The 14,822-nt window shown below is 41.4% G+C and overlaps 1 protein-coding gene across 2 annotated transcripts in view; it reads right to left on the reverse strand.

The window, feature by feature from the left end:
- Positions 1-14,201, reverse strand: part of TUSC3 (tumor suppressor candidate 3) — an 89,747-nt gene extending 75,546 nt beyond the window's left edge. The window contains exon 1 of one of the 2 annotated variants that reach the window (XM_081130318.1): positions 13,912-14,201. In XM_081130318.1, coding sequence (XP_080986444.1) covers positions 13,912-14,049 — 138 coding nt within the window. In that variant the 5' untranslated portion in view covers positions 14,050-14,201. The remainder of the gene's footprint in view (positions 1-13,911) is intronic. The other variant, XM_081130319.1, reaches the window with a different exon arrangement.
- Between the last annotated feature and the right edge of the window lie 621 nt (positions 14,202-14,822).

Below are 14,822 nucleotides of genomic sequence, written 5' to 3' on the forward strand. Positions count from 1 at the left end.
GTTGGGTGCATTTGTCCCTTCAACGTATGTATTTCCATTTTTAGGGCCATGTGCACTCCTTTCTGTTGGGATTTTTTTGCTCGGTACTTAATGTAGGACAAGCTACCATTTCACTTCGGTAGAACCATCTCCTCTCTTTGAGTGTCCCTTTTGGTCTCTTACAGACAGTAATACTCAGGAATCTTAATTCCCATTCCCACTGGAGAATGAAACAAGTAAAAAAAAAAAAACAACCCTTCCCAAGGGAACTCTGTGCATTTCAGGGACCACAGAAACATCCATAAGATGGAATATAATGTAACCTTTACAAACTGAGACAGCACCACATGTATATTTAAAACTTGGAAAATAATTTTCTGGCTCAAGTTAAATGATGACTCTGTATTTACATGCAATGTAACCTGACCAAATGATTCCTCCGAATCTCAGTTTCTTCATCTCTAGAACTGAAATAATACCTCACAACAATGTTGTTAAAATTAAATGACTTCATGTATGGAAAACTCGTAACAATCATCCTGTGACGGACAGGATCCCAAATTGTATTCCCTTCTCCTTAGGTCAGTTTCTATCAGCAACACGGATGGGAACAGTGGCTTCTAAAGGAACACCTACAATGGGAATTTTTTAATCTCATTAATATCTTAAAATCTCAGAGCTCAAATTTTTCTCAGTACTTAATGTAGGACAAGCACTGTGCTAAGTTTATAAACGAGCACTGCATTTTACTAATTACATGATAGGCACTGTGTTAAATTCATGAAAATGAAAGAGGAAGGAGTACAGCAGATCTCCTCTTATGGCTGTATGGCAAAGAGGCTCTAGCGATAAAAATGTTGCTGATATCGGTGCTGCGGTTGTGGCTTTGCTGTTCAGTAAACGGCTGAGTGCCAGCTCAGGACAGGATGGCACATAAGATCTCGTTTCTGTGAACACTGAAACACTGAACACTGGTCGGTAATGGCTAATTTAAATTTAGCACAGAGGAAAATTCTGAAACCATGACCGGGACTGTGAAGAGTGTGTTGGATTCTGGATTCTGTCAGCTCCTGACACAAGGCTGGGAAATAGGAACACAGGTGTCATAAATCTACCATATCAGAAAAGAAAAAATAAATCTAATATTTGGAATCTTCAAAGAAGAAGTCCTGTCCTTACCTGTTACGCTGTAAACAGCAAGGACTAGCAGGTTCCACATATCAATGAAGCTAAGATAGTCAGTCATATTAACTGCAGACACCCAGTCCTCTCTCTTATATTTTTATCTTAATGTTTTTTATGAAAACTAAATTTTAAGGCAATTCACTATAATAAACAAGCTGGCATAATCTATATGCCAGTCCTCAACATATGATGTTACTCAAACTATAAATTCATGTTTTTACAAACCAACAAAAATACAAAGAAGTGGTACAGTTCGCTAAGCAACATGGAATAAAACTGTTCATTCCAAAATGAAGCTTACATAGGAAAAAAAAATCTTACTAATCTAGTACTTTTGTACTCATATATTGTTTCCAGCATTTTATCCCTAGTACATTTGGGAGAAAATTATTTTCAATTCCTGAAATTATTTGATCTTAAAAATCCATATTCATTTTCTTTAATATTATACAATTCCTCTCACACTAGAATAAAATATAAATGGCAATTAATGCTTCCAGAAACCAAAACACCAGAGATCAGGCACTGCATCATCCCACGTACATTACAAACTGGTCACTAAGGAGCACCAGGAGCCTAAGGGCACTCAGAAGACCACAGTGTGCTACACAATGAACAGGAAAACAGACTATTCTGATGAAAAACATAAAGTGCATGTAGTACATATGCCAAGAAGAGGGCAAAGATTCAAACAAGCAGTTTAATCAGTTAAGAACTCAGCAAATTATGGTATCTCCGCAGGAAATGTAACACACTTGGAAAACCTCAACTATCATTACTTCAAAGGTACAAAAGTAAGAGATTCGAAATACTTTAAATAAATCATACTGAAAGTTTTTTGATGTACTTAATATCAAGCTCTTTAAAGTTAAAGAAAGGAATAATGGAAATCTTCAGACCAATTCCACCTCAGAGAAGATGCTAAAGATAACCTGGTACACCAAAGGGGACTGGCATCCTATGACAGGGACCGCGGTATCCACAGGGTGAGACGTGGAAATAGCTTATATACATTTTCTAAGCCCAACATGTCTAAGATAGTAAGTAGAATCTAATTAGACTCATATCTGAATGAAAAATGTAGAAATAAAGTTATCTGAGAAAACAGTCATATGTTTTAGAAAGGAAAAACCTTCAATTGACAGCGCTACAATATTCAGTTAAGTCTCCTATTTCTAGAGACACAGAAAAATATTGTCAGCAGCACTCATGTAATTAGTGGGTTTATCAACTTCCCCGAAGAGCCCCATTTTCGCTATTTGTATCCGTCGGAGCATCCTGAACATGGCGAGCTCCAGACAGGCCCTGAAGAGCGCTCCAGGGCTTGGCTCCCTCCCTCCCTCTCCACCCTCCACATCACACAGGCTGAACTAAGGCACAATTTGTAGAAGTTTAAGCTATAATCTAGGAGTTGATTATTTATTAGGGCTATTCAAATGTAATGTTTTATAAAAAGTTTCTAACTTCAGTTTGTCAAAGAACTTAGGAATTACTGTGGCCAAATTTAAAATTAATACTTCAGAAATTATATACATATATGCATAGCCCATGGACAGACAATAGTGTGGGGAAAGCCTGGGGAGGGGGTGGGAGAGGGGTGGAGGGGGTCAATAGGGGGGAAAAGGGAGACATCGGAAATACTTTCAACAATAAATTTTTTAAAAAGCTAAAAAATAGAACTGGAAAAAATAGAGAACAGTTAAAATACCAATTTGACTGTCTAGAATTTCTTAATTCATAAAAAAGGGCAGTGCATTTGCATAAACACATCAATATAAATTCTGCATTGAAAAATATCAGAATTCTTGCTCCATAAGAAACCACTCTCCCATGGCAGTAATAAATTTTAAGAATTCTAATGGTAAATGCTTTTACCTTAATTTTATTAGAGAAAACACTGTATAGTATTTTAGAAATTTTATATTTGACACTAGTAGCAATAATAAAACTAGATTAATGAATGTACAAGATTATACAAATTTAGGTATATCAAGATGTAAACCTTATCCCCAAAATATAAGGCCCCACATAAACACATTGATACAAAATATAAACTGATTATACTGGTTAACTTATTAATCACACCTTTTAAAATATACCATAAAAATTCAAAAAGAAAAAAATCTAAGCATAGTTATGCAATTAATAGCAATAAAAATAAACACAGAGCATATTAAAACAATGAAATATTAGGGACTAGAATCATACATATGTGGCCTGTAACTAGTGAAAATATTCTACCATAATATTAAATGAAAAGACAAGACAGAATGGAAGCTAACGTGTTCACACTAATACAAGTATACACAAGTATATCTAAAGATAAATCATAACGTCATGTATAGAGTCAAAAATTGTGGGTTTTTTTCAGAATTGGGAGTTATTCTGTTTTAGTTTTTACTACAAAGTGAAGACAATTTGTTGTTGTTGTTTTGGGTGTTTTTAAAGATGGGGGTTGTCTTTGTGACTGTTTTTCACCGTAAACTGCTTAAGTACAATACTCCCCTATCAAGAGACAGCATCATTAGAATTTTGATTCCTGAAGGATCCAAATATGAAGTCATTTTAATAAGGGACAGTCGTAAAAGAGGGTAAATGAGCATCCCACTTTTATTCCAGTGCATTTGTTTCTGTCACCATCTTTCTTGAACTCCATATCTTTCTGTTGGATATTTATTCTTGTATAAATAAAAATCCCATTTTTAAACAGGTACCAGTTACAAAAATTCACAGCAGCTGTAAGAGTAAAGAAGAAAATCTTCCTGCAGCTGTACACAGCCATCTGGCCTTACCCCCTTGAGAGCATGGATCCAGGCAAGGCAGCCATTACCAGTGTTAATAAGTGCAGCAGAATATTATAATAATACATTACATCACCAAACAATCTGCACTGCTCTCGAAGCCAGGCTGTATCTAACTCTTCACTATTAATAGCAGCATACAAGGTGTTACAGCTAAAGAAAACTTTTACTACAAGAGTATGTAAAAACAAATACATCAACTATTTATAAATTGCAAGACTGATAAATGATTTTTCTTAGTAAGTTTATTCTTAAGTTGCACACACTAATCAGTGAAATCTGTGATGGTTAAACTATTAAAACCAAGAAAAATTAAATGGAATCCAACAGAAAACAAGCCAAGAGCAAAGCTTTAAACATACTTAAAATGTTTTCCAATATCTTTCATCAACCAAAATAAGATTTGGTTTACCAAATTCCTTCCAAATGGCAGAAGCAAGTCAAATATTTTGGGTAGAACAAAAGATTTGCTTTGGTTAATTTGTATAAAAGGTTTTAAAATTATCACAGCTACCTACTGACTCAAATCTGTATTACCAGCACAGGCCCAAAATCTGGGGCCCCAAAGTCTCCAAAGGGCCATCGGACCTTCTAAATCAGTGTAGACAATTCCTGGGTTGGACTAAGAGACTTAAATTACCACCATTAAAATAAGCAGCAAATCTCTATTATCAAGTTATCCTCCTCCCAACACTGTCATGATTCTGACCTTGAGCAAGGTGCTTACCTGATCTCCATATTTCACCTTTCATTGTATTTCTGACCTCTTCCCACTGTGCTACCCCCGTTGATAACGCCAGGCAACAATTCTTCTGCTGAACTAATCCAATTTCTCCTAGCCTTCCACGACCAAATATTTACTTTCCACTGCTACCTGACCAAGCTTTAAATTGGACTATTAACCCTGTCACCTACTGTACTGCCTTCATCACAATCTGCAGGCCAGTTTACCATGTTAAATTAAAAAATAACTTCCATTATTTTAAATGATAATTAAGTATAATTAGAAGATATTTACTTCATGAAACATTCAGGGCACGGAGAAAAAGAGTTATGAATAAAAATATACTCAACCCCAACAAAAAAACTGTATCTACTCATTTGATGTAAATTCTCCCAATGCCCATACCATCTATCCCACTTTCAAAATCTCTTTTTAAGTCAACAAATTCAGGATTTTATAGGGAAATGCAACTACAATTAATATATGAGGGTATTAGCACAGTAACAGAGTACATAAAAATTGAAGTTACAACTTATGAACAGTGTACCACATAATTAGCCTATACTTACTACTGTTATAAGGAATAGTAACTTTAGTTCCAAATATTTTAACATAGCACTCTTTAAAACATGATATATTACAGTATTCTTTCTGTGAGCAATTATGCATTTAAAACAAACTTTAAAAAAGACTTCCATTTCAAAACCTCTCTTTATTACAGACAGATGATATGCTCCCAATTAGAACACATGGCTATAAAATGGGAAGAAATAGATTTTTAAATGCCTTTCTGTAAACTCATTCTGAGAAAATAAATGTGATATTAGTTTAAGCCTAGGGAATACTGGCTAGCAACTTGGAGTTCTTTTACACAAAACTTTAATTCTAAAAACCTAGAGAAATATGTTAAAATATACCCTTGGAATCTTTATTATTCAATTGGTCAAACTATAGTCATTCACTAAAATTACTAACTCTCTGTAGCAAACCTTTGCAAGGGTTCAGAACAGAGCCATCCCAAGATGTATCTCAATGGTATTTTGAGCTACGGGCAACAAGACCCTGACAACTCCAGAGAAACTTCTGCTCCCCCCTTAACTATGTAGAAGAATTTAAATTGGGAGCCTGGCCCAGGATTAGAGTTATCACCACAAATGACTTCTCACCTATCTACAAGGCAGGGCAAACTAATTACTGAATATGTGCTCTCCCTGCAATGACCTTCTGAAGGCCCAAGGTTCCTTACCTCCCTTATTCCTAGCTCAGAATTTCTTATACACGTCAATTACCCTTTCTGCCTCTGAACCTCTCATGTATGTGGGGGTTCTCATACATATGTATGTAATTAAATTTGATTATTTCCTCTTGTACAAGGAAAACAGACTCCTAATATTTTGTCCAAGGAAAATGTACTGCTCTAAAACAGGTGTGCTTAAATACACAAAAGGAGATGAAATCTGTTTTAGTATTTAGTTTTAACATCTCCATCATGAAGAGTAAACCAGGCTACAGTACTGTAGCACCAAACAGAGCCCGAGACTTTAGTGACTTACAGCCACACAACAGTCCAGAGCAGAAGGCAGGACAGAAGGGAGACTCGCCTCCACACCTAGGCTGACGCTGCTCTGCCACGTGCAACACATGGCATCCCGGGTCACTCTCTACATCGCCAGTCATACAAGAAGACCTTTCATCAGTCAGGGTTCAGCCAGGAAAACAGAAAAGGTTCCATATTCCAAATGTGAAGGTACTTAATACAGGAAATTAGAGGCAGCTTACATCATTGGGGGTGCAGGAAAAACCAAGGTAAGGAAAGCTGCTACCCACAACCAGCGTGCAGCGCCAAAGCAGGGCGATTCTCAAGAGCTCACCCGGAGCTCTGACGCTTCCTGAAGGCTCCCACCAAGTACCCTGGTCTGCGACATCTGGGTAGCGGGACAGGCTCAGCAATGCCCCCCCACAAGATGTCCACATCCTAGTCCCCAGAAACTTGGAGCACATTACCTTACGTGCTAAAAGAAACTCTGTACATGTGACTGAGTAAAGGATCTTGAAATGAGATTACCCTACATCAGCCAAGAGGGCCCAATATAACCAGGGAGTGTTATAAAAGGGAGGCAAGAGGATGCAGGTAAGGAATCAGGAGGAACTGAGGCAGCGCCCGCAGCCGAGGGCAAGGAAAGGGGTCCTGCCCTCAGAGCGCCCACAAGGCGCCAGCCTTGCACACACCGACTTTTTAGCCCAGTGAGGCTGATTTTGAACGCTGCCTCTCCCAAACCCTAAGATAAGAAATGCGCCGGTTAAAGCCAGCGCGTCTGGGATCAGTCACTACAGCAAATGGAAACCTAACAGTGCTCTCCCGAATCTGCTGCGCCTGTTTCTGAAGGGCAGCGGCTCTCCCCTCCTTTGCTACCTTCTAAATCTCGGGGCGCAGGGCACAGGCCCTCATGGGGCAGCCGTGCTGAATCAGGGCAGAGACCTCTGAGCAGGGAGGGGCGGCCACAGCAGGAGCCGGGCAAACCTTTACAGGCCAGGCTAGGGGCTGCTAAGGGCTTCCAGCACATTCCACTGCCCAGGGCTCTGTCCAGGGTCCTCCGGGAGAGAAAGCTGGGGATGGAGCCTAGCTTGTGTCTATGCAGAAGACAATGATGTGGGAAACGACTCTGACACACCATCAAAGAATTCAGACAAAATATAATAAAATCTGATAAAAAATATTAAAGCCACGGCAGGAAAGCAACAGAAGAAGTAGCCTTCTAAAAGCTGCTGGCGTTATGGTCAGAGTCCTTGTGTACACACAAACAAAAGTAGCTATTAGAAAGATGTATGCATCTTTCAAGCCACCATAGGATAAAGCCATATAGTGCTGATTTTCTTATGGTTCCGTAATTTACTTTCTGTAATGCCGTTCTGCTGGCAGCTGAAGAAAGGTGCTACTATGAATGTTTCAAAGAGACAAGAAATCACTTTTTATTTTTTATCTTGGCTGACAGAGAAATGTTAGCTCAAACAAATACGGCTGTCTCAACTTGGGCAGCTTCCTAATATTCTCTATAGCATTCATAAGCGCACTTTGGAAATGCAGGATCCACTGTTACGAGGCTCACAAAGATCCAGAAAAATGAAAACACATCTGACTTACTATTCAAAGTAAATAATTTTTCTGTTTTGAAACCTCAAGTAAATATCTGATAGAAGAATAGTGGTTTATCCTATAATGAGTAAGGGGAGGGAGCATTCCCATTAAGTTCTTAATTCCTTTTTAATTTTTATTAGTTTCCCCTGTGAAAAAGAAAATATCTATTCTTCTAAACTTCTTTATCAGTTTAATTGGTATCCTGAGGCTGTAAGATGAGTGAGCTGTTTAAAATAATTCTTATCATTTCTAACTACTTGTTTTTGTGAATAACTATTTCTCAGTACTATGCAATTTCAGAATGATGAGCTTTATACACTATTGTACCTGTTTATGTTGATTTTATAAGCCACCATTTAAATATATATACAAATCTCAAACGTGTAAGCTCACCTACTTTAGTAGGTAGAATTCTAAAATAATCCCCAATGACCAATACCCTTATAAAATCCCCTTCCCATGAGTATGGACAAGCTTGCGAATGTGACGGGAGAATACATCCGTACTTATGTTACCGTACATTCCAAAGATCTGCAGATGTAAAATCTCTAATCAGTTAACTCTGAGTTACTCAAAAGGGAGATTATACTGGGTGGGCCTAACCTAATCAGCATTTTCGAAGCAAGTAAAGTGTCAGAGAAATGATCCTGCTGGCCTGGAAGAAAGCAAATAACCATGTTTTACTACCTACGGAGGGGTCCACATGGCTGAGGGTGGCTCAAAGAGCCAAGAGAACATAGCCAGCAAGAAAATAAGAAACCTGGTCCTATGACTGCCAGAAACAATTCTGCCAACAACCTAAATGAGCTGGAAAGAGGACCTAGAGATCCAAATGAGAACACAGCCTAGCCACACCTTACTTTCAGCCTTGTGAGATCCAGAATAGAAAACCTAGCTAGGCCATGCTTCTGACCTATAGAAACTATGAGATAAGAAATGGGTGTTATTTGAAGTCACTAAATTTGCAGTAATTTGTTAGGCATTGATAGAAAACCAACATACAAACCATCTTTGTTTTTATATCCCATTTCTTAATGCTCATAGTGGATTATTCATCTTAAGAGAAGCATATGAGTGATGGGAAGATAAATTGCTAAGCAATCTTAATACTAGCAACACCACACTGTCTGAGAGATAATATTATTTTAGATAGGACATTTTACATACAATCTACAAACAATAGCAGCTCAAAAGAAATCCATGAGACTACAATGGTCGGTAAATCACTGCAGTTCTTAACGTCGGAGTAATTCTGTAATGACACCCCAATTATCAGAAAATGCTTGGAAAAGTTTGTATCTCCAAAAATCTCTGAAGCCAGACTCCTGCCTAGTTGTTACTTCTGCTGTTTTTCCAGTTCCTTCTTAGGTATGAAAGCTTACTGAAAAGTAGATAATTACCTCTATTTGTTATTGGTTTTGATCGCTTATATCCAGAAATCATACAGTATTGATATATTTTTAATCAGAGAACGATGAATTATAAATTCATGCTGGCTTGTATCTCATCAAATGATCCACAGCTGGAACAGTCTGTAGGAAATTTAGTCAATGCTGATACTGCTAAACAAAAGGCTGTGATTTGTATAATATTTATCATGTTACCAAATTTCTACAAGATCATTTTAACAGAAGCAATATTCCACACATCTGTGACATATTGCAAAGATGAAAAAGCATATCTGCTTCATTAAAATGTCATAACATCAGAAAATTGGTTTGAGACCTTAAGAGTAAGATATGAGAAAAAATGAAGGTTACCATCAACTGCCTGACAATTTCTCATTTTCAGACTGCAATGCTATCACCAAATCAAAAGAAAAAGCTTATGCAAAACTTTCAGAATCACAGCTAACTCCTTACATCATATATGTCTGGACTGCGTGCGCATTCCCTGATCTCTGGCAGACTCCAGGGCTACGACAATGGAAACCATCCTCAACTTTCAGGCAGGGGCACGGGTGGAGTTAGCACCCTCTCAGTTCCCTACCCTCACATGAAAACTCCCGCTCCTTTGCGAGTCATACCTTAAAAACAACATTATCTACTGTGTTTAGACAGTCATCTAATGAACTCTTGGTCACTGCCCTTCACCCTCCCATTATTCCGAGTACTCCGTGAAGTCCCCATCAACAGTCTTCCACCTACCCTTCCAGCGCCGCATCCCCCTCATCTCCAACAACAAGCCTCAGCACCAGTCACCCGCCCACTGCCCACTGCCCACTGCCCCGCTCTCATCTGCGCTAGAGAAACAAGCACAGAGATGCCACTATGGGAGCACAGAGGAGGGGTCCCCCAGCCAAAATGGGAGGAAGGGGAATCTGCCAAAGGTGACACTTGGAGGGAGCATGTACAAGTGGTGAGATATAAAGCAGGAGAGTTGCAGGAAGCCTCACTCAGGAAAAGCACTAAAAAGCATGCAGAGAACTTTGGATTACACCCTACATAGGCATTTCAACCTTATTTATTAAATACGTTTTTATTGACTTTAGAGAGAGGAAGAAAGAGGGGTAGAGAGATAGAAACATCAATCAGCTGCCTCCGGCACGCTCCCTACTGGGGATTGAGCCTGCAACCCAGGCACGCGCTCTGACGGGGAATCGAACCAGGGACCTCTTGGTTCATAGGTCAATGCTCAACTGCTGAGCCACGCCAGCCGGGCCATTTCAACCATATTTAAACAGCATTTCTCAAAGACAGCACTGGTCAGAGAAGTCTCAGGGAGTATCTTTAGCTGGGATTGGGGGAATGAGTGGTGAAAAAAAAGTCACAAATGAGTAAAGGCTTAAGACTAAGTGAATGTGCCCAAATTTCTGAGTTTGGCAAATAGATGTATGAAAATGCTTTAGTTAGTGTTAGTGACTGTAGGAGGCACAGTCTGGGGATAAAAAGATGGGACAGAAACCTACTTTTATACTTTCTTAATCCACGTAGCTGATCATTTTCTTGAAAACAGGATAAATTATTATAATAGCTGCTTTTTTTTAATATATCTTTTTTGATTTCACAGAGAGGAAGGGAGAGGGAGAGAAAGAGAGAGAAGCAAAAATGATGAGAGAGTCATTGATCGGCTGCCTCCTGCACGAGCCCCACTGGGGATCGAGCCCACAGCCGGGGCATGTGCCCTAACCGGGAATCAAACGACGATCTCCTGATTCCTAAGTCAATGCTCAACCGCTGAGCCACGCCCAGCCGGGCTATAATAGCTGCTTTTGATGATGGTAAAGTCCATTGGAAATAATTAAAGAATTTGAGCTCTTTTTTATATTATCAGAAGTGTTCACTACAGATTCTAAATGACGGTGATTAGCTGATAAGTATTAATGATGTAAGAAATAGAGACGACATCAAAATAAAGAAAACCCACGATATACTAGAAGAGCAAATGATATACCACCAAGAGGCTAGTCTCCCACAAAGTCCTATGACAACATGACTGAGCATTCAAAAATTAGTTTTTAATGACTGTATTCAATGTAAATAAGGAAAGTGACTATAAAAATCTCTAGTTAATCTTCTTCGCCTATTAACTATTTCTCTTGACTCTATTCTTAGAGAATATAACAAAACTAATTATTTTTAATGAATGAAAATACCTTCATCAAGAAATAGATATATATATATAAACAAAAATCCACATATACCACCAATTCTTCCATGATGCAAAATCTCCTACTGGGAAGTTCTCAAACAATGCAAGAGTTTAGAATTCCCAGTGTTTCGTAATAAAATAAGTAATAGATAATTTATTCCAGTAACTATATAACTTATAATTATTATAAAGTCAGCTTATTTAGCAAAAAATTAATTTTTAAAAATGTTATCACATTTTAGAATCTCATCATCACACATAATGCTTTCATTTAAATGAGGAACATATAATAAATAATAGCTACTAATTATTAATCATCATGTTCTAGACATTGCACTAAGCACTTTATATAGTCTTACTTAACCCCAACATCAACCCTGAGACGTAGGTATTATATCTATATTTTAAGACAAAGAAACTAAAATTCAGGGAAGTCAAGTGGTTTGTCTGAAGACATACAATTAGGGGCTAAGTTATAACTGAACCATCTGTCTGACTCAACAACCTATGGTGGTAACTATTACTGTTGTAACTATTACTTCCTTAAAAGCGACTAAGGACTAAGGTCCATTCTTCATTCCAGGGTCAACTTTAGACTTCAATTTGGCTTTCCCAGAACAAAGGAATACATCATCCATGCCAAGTCCACTCTGGTACTTATGTCAGTAATATGTAATGTAGTAAGCAAATTAAATTCCAACTGCTATGCTTTCTGGTTCAATGGTTTCAAGTCTCATACCGGGCATGCGGTTCCAAACGCAGCAAAGAAAGAAGCCACATGTGATCAACACCATCCTGGCACACCCCTAGAAAATACTACATTAGTGACCAACCACTTCCCAACATTTCCAATAAAGAATGTTTTTCTTACGTTATCGGAAGAGATCACAGTTTATAAACTGAGTACCAGACAGAGAACTCATCAAGATTGTAGAGACATGCATGTTCACTGAGTAAAGTATTAAAACGTCAATTTTGTTATTTTGCTCTTCTTTTTCCTTAAATAAAACAGGTGTGCTCTGCAATACCAACATACAATACAGGCATGCCTCGGAGATATTGATGATTTGGTTCCAGACTACCGAAATAAAGCAAGTCCTATACTTTTTGCTGGTGGATAGGCTTGCCTTCAATTTGTAAAAAATGCTACAACTGTGAGGCTCAACAAAACGAGGTATGCCTGTATTAGACTCTCCTGTTTAGAAGAAATAAAAGCAGTTTCGGAAGACCACCTTTGTAAATTCTCAACAATTTTCTCAATTTTTCATTTAAAAGTATTTTAATGGAGACGTTAACATAATTTATAATTATACTAGATTAACAAATGTTTTCACATAAGTAGTCCTAACTGGAGATGCTACGATGCTTTGGAGATGGACACTTTTTAGACTTTTTAGTTTTTTCTTTCAACTGAAACTTGCTGTGATCACAGTGATATTCCTAGGAGATAAAGCAGAATTTCCATGGAGTTTGTCATTGTTTTTTTTTTATTGCCATCTGCTGTGGTAACTCACAAAAAAACCCTACTTGAAGAAAGATTATGAAATCTAAAACTCTTGAAATGTGATATATAGATACCAAATGCTAGAAGACGTAGCTTTAATTTATATTTGTAAACACAGTTTTAACAATGGTTGCTTTCTAAACTTCTCATCACAACTCCGCCAAGAAATTTTTACGGCCCCCTTGCATGTTGAAATTAAAAAGCTAAAGGGAAGAATACTGAGTTCAGAGTTGCTCCAGGCAAATTGTAGAAAGAGAACCAGACTCCCTTTCTGGTTTTTCACTCTCTCTACCCAGCTATCAAGAACGCTGTAGTAATACTTTAAACCCGAATTCGGTTTTGAGCCACGTGTAAAAATCTTCACCAGGAAAAAAAATCTTGAATTAAATTAAGAAAATACTCTTCCTACAACGATGTACGATTAGAAACCTTACATTTCCCAAAAAAAAAAAAAAAAAAGTGTTCTGATCCTGCTGGATCCAAGGTAAAGCCGATGAACGGAAACCCACAAGTAACAGAAGCAGCAACTCCGACCCACGCGCCCATCCACGCTGTCCGCGGGCGAGGACTGAAACCAGGGGTCCGACCTCTGCAAGTGAATTTGCCTCACCTCACGTGAGGTTGCGCCAACAGGCACTGAGGTCAACATAAAAAAAAACAAGCAGAATAAGGGGCCTCCTCGGCAGCCCGGGGCCTCCGGCACGCACGCTCGCGGCAGGACTTCCCACCCGCGCACGCACGGCCGGCTCCCACTCGGGGTCAGGCGCGCCCGCGGCCTGGACGGGCGAGGTGCCGAGGGGCACGGGCGGGGGACCCTTCGCGGTTTTGGGGGAGAGCCCTGGGCGCACCCGCCCCGCAGCCTGCGCGGCCCGGAGGCCGCCCGCCCGCCCGCGGCCATCACGCCCACGCCCGGTTGCCTAGCAACGCGCCCGCCGCACGCCCGGCCCGGCCCGGCCCGGCCCCGGGGGAAGGCGCCGGGAATCGCTTCTACCTCTTTCTTCTTCTGGCCTCCCCCGAGCTGGATGCACAGGAGCAGCAGCAGGAGGAGAAAGGGGAAGCTGCCGGCGGGCAGGTAGCGCAGCCGCCGCCCCGCCGGCCTCCGGCGTGAAGGAGCGCCCCCGGCACCCATCGCCGCAGGGCCGTGTCTCCTCCACGCCCGGTAACCGTGCGCGCCCAGCTCCCGGCGGCGCCCTACCCCCTACGCCTGTCGGCCGCTCGCCGCGAGCCCCGCCTGCGCCCTGCTGGGTGCCGGCCGCTCCGCCAGGGACCCGTGCGCGGGGCGAGGACGCGGAGAGGAAGCTGACGGCGCATCCGGTTCACCGGACGCGGGGACCCGCGAAGGCCCGGCAGGGGCAGGAAGTGGGCGTGGCGAGGGGCGCTGCGGCGGCTGCGGGATGCGGGCTGCGGCTGCGGGCTGCCGGATGCGGGCTGCCGGATGCGGCTGCGGGCTGCGGGCTGCGGCTGCGGGGCCGGCGCTGCAGCTCCCGAGCCCCGGCCTGTGGGCCGCCCGCCGACCTGCACGCGGGCTGCCCGGGGCCTGTGCGCCCTGGAGCCAGGCCGACCCCCGGCCCCCGGGATGGCGCAGGAGAGCCCTGAGGGGTTAGTAAGGGCCTGGCCGCCCAGCCTGCGGCGGGCCCCTTCCCAGGGACGCACTGTCGGGGACCCCGCTGTGGCCCCCACGCTGCGCCCTCTAAGCCCTCTGGCGTGCGCCCGGCGCCTGGAGGCATATCGCGGCCGCCACTTCCCCGCTTTGCCTCGCCTCCCAAGGCGCCAGCCCGCACCCCTCTTCTGGGGCGCCTTTCCTCTGTGCAGGGCGCCCCGAACGAGCGGGACTTGACTCCGTTCCCCGCGCTGGGCACTCCAGGAGCAAGGCGACCGGCCGTCGCGGAAAGTTTGACGCGG

Source organism: Miniopterus schreibersii (assembly GCF_964146895.1).
Source record: "Miniopterus schreibersii genome assembly, chromosome: 2".
Lineage (NCBI taxonomy): Eukaryota > Metazoa > Chordata > Mammalia > Chiroptera > Miniopteridae > Miniopterus > Miniopterus schreibersii.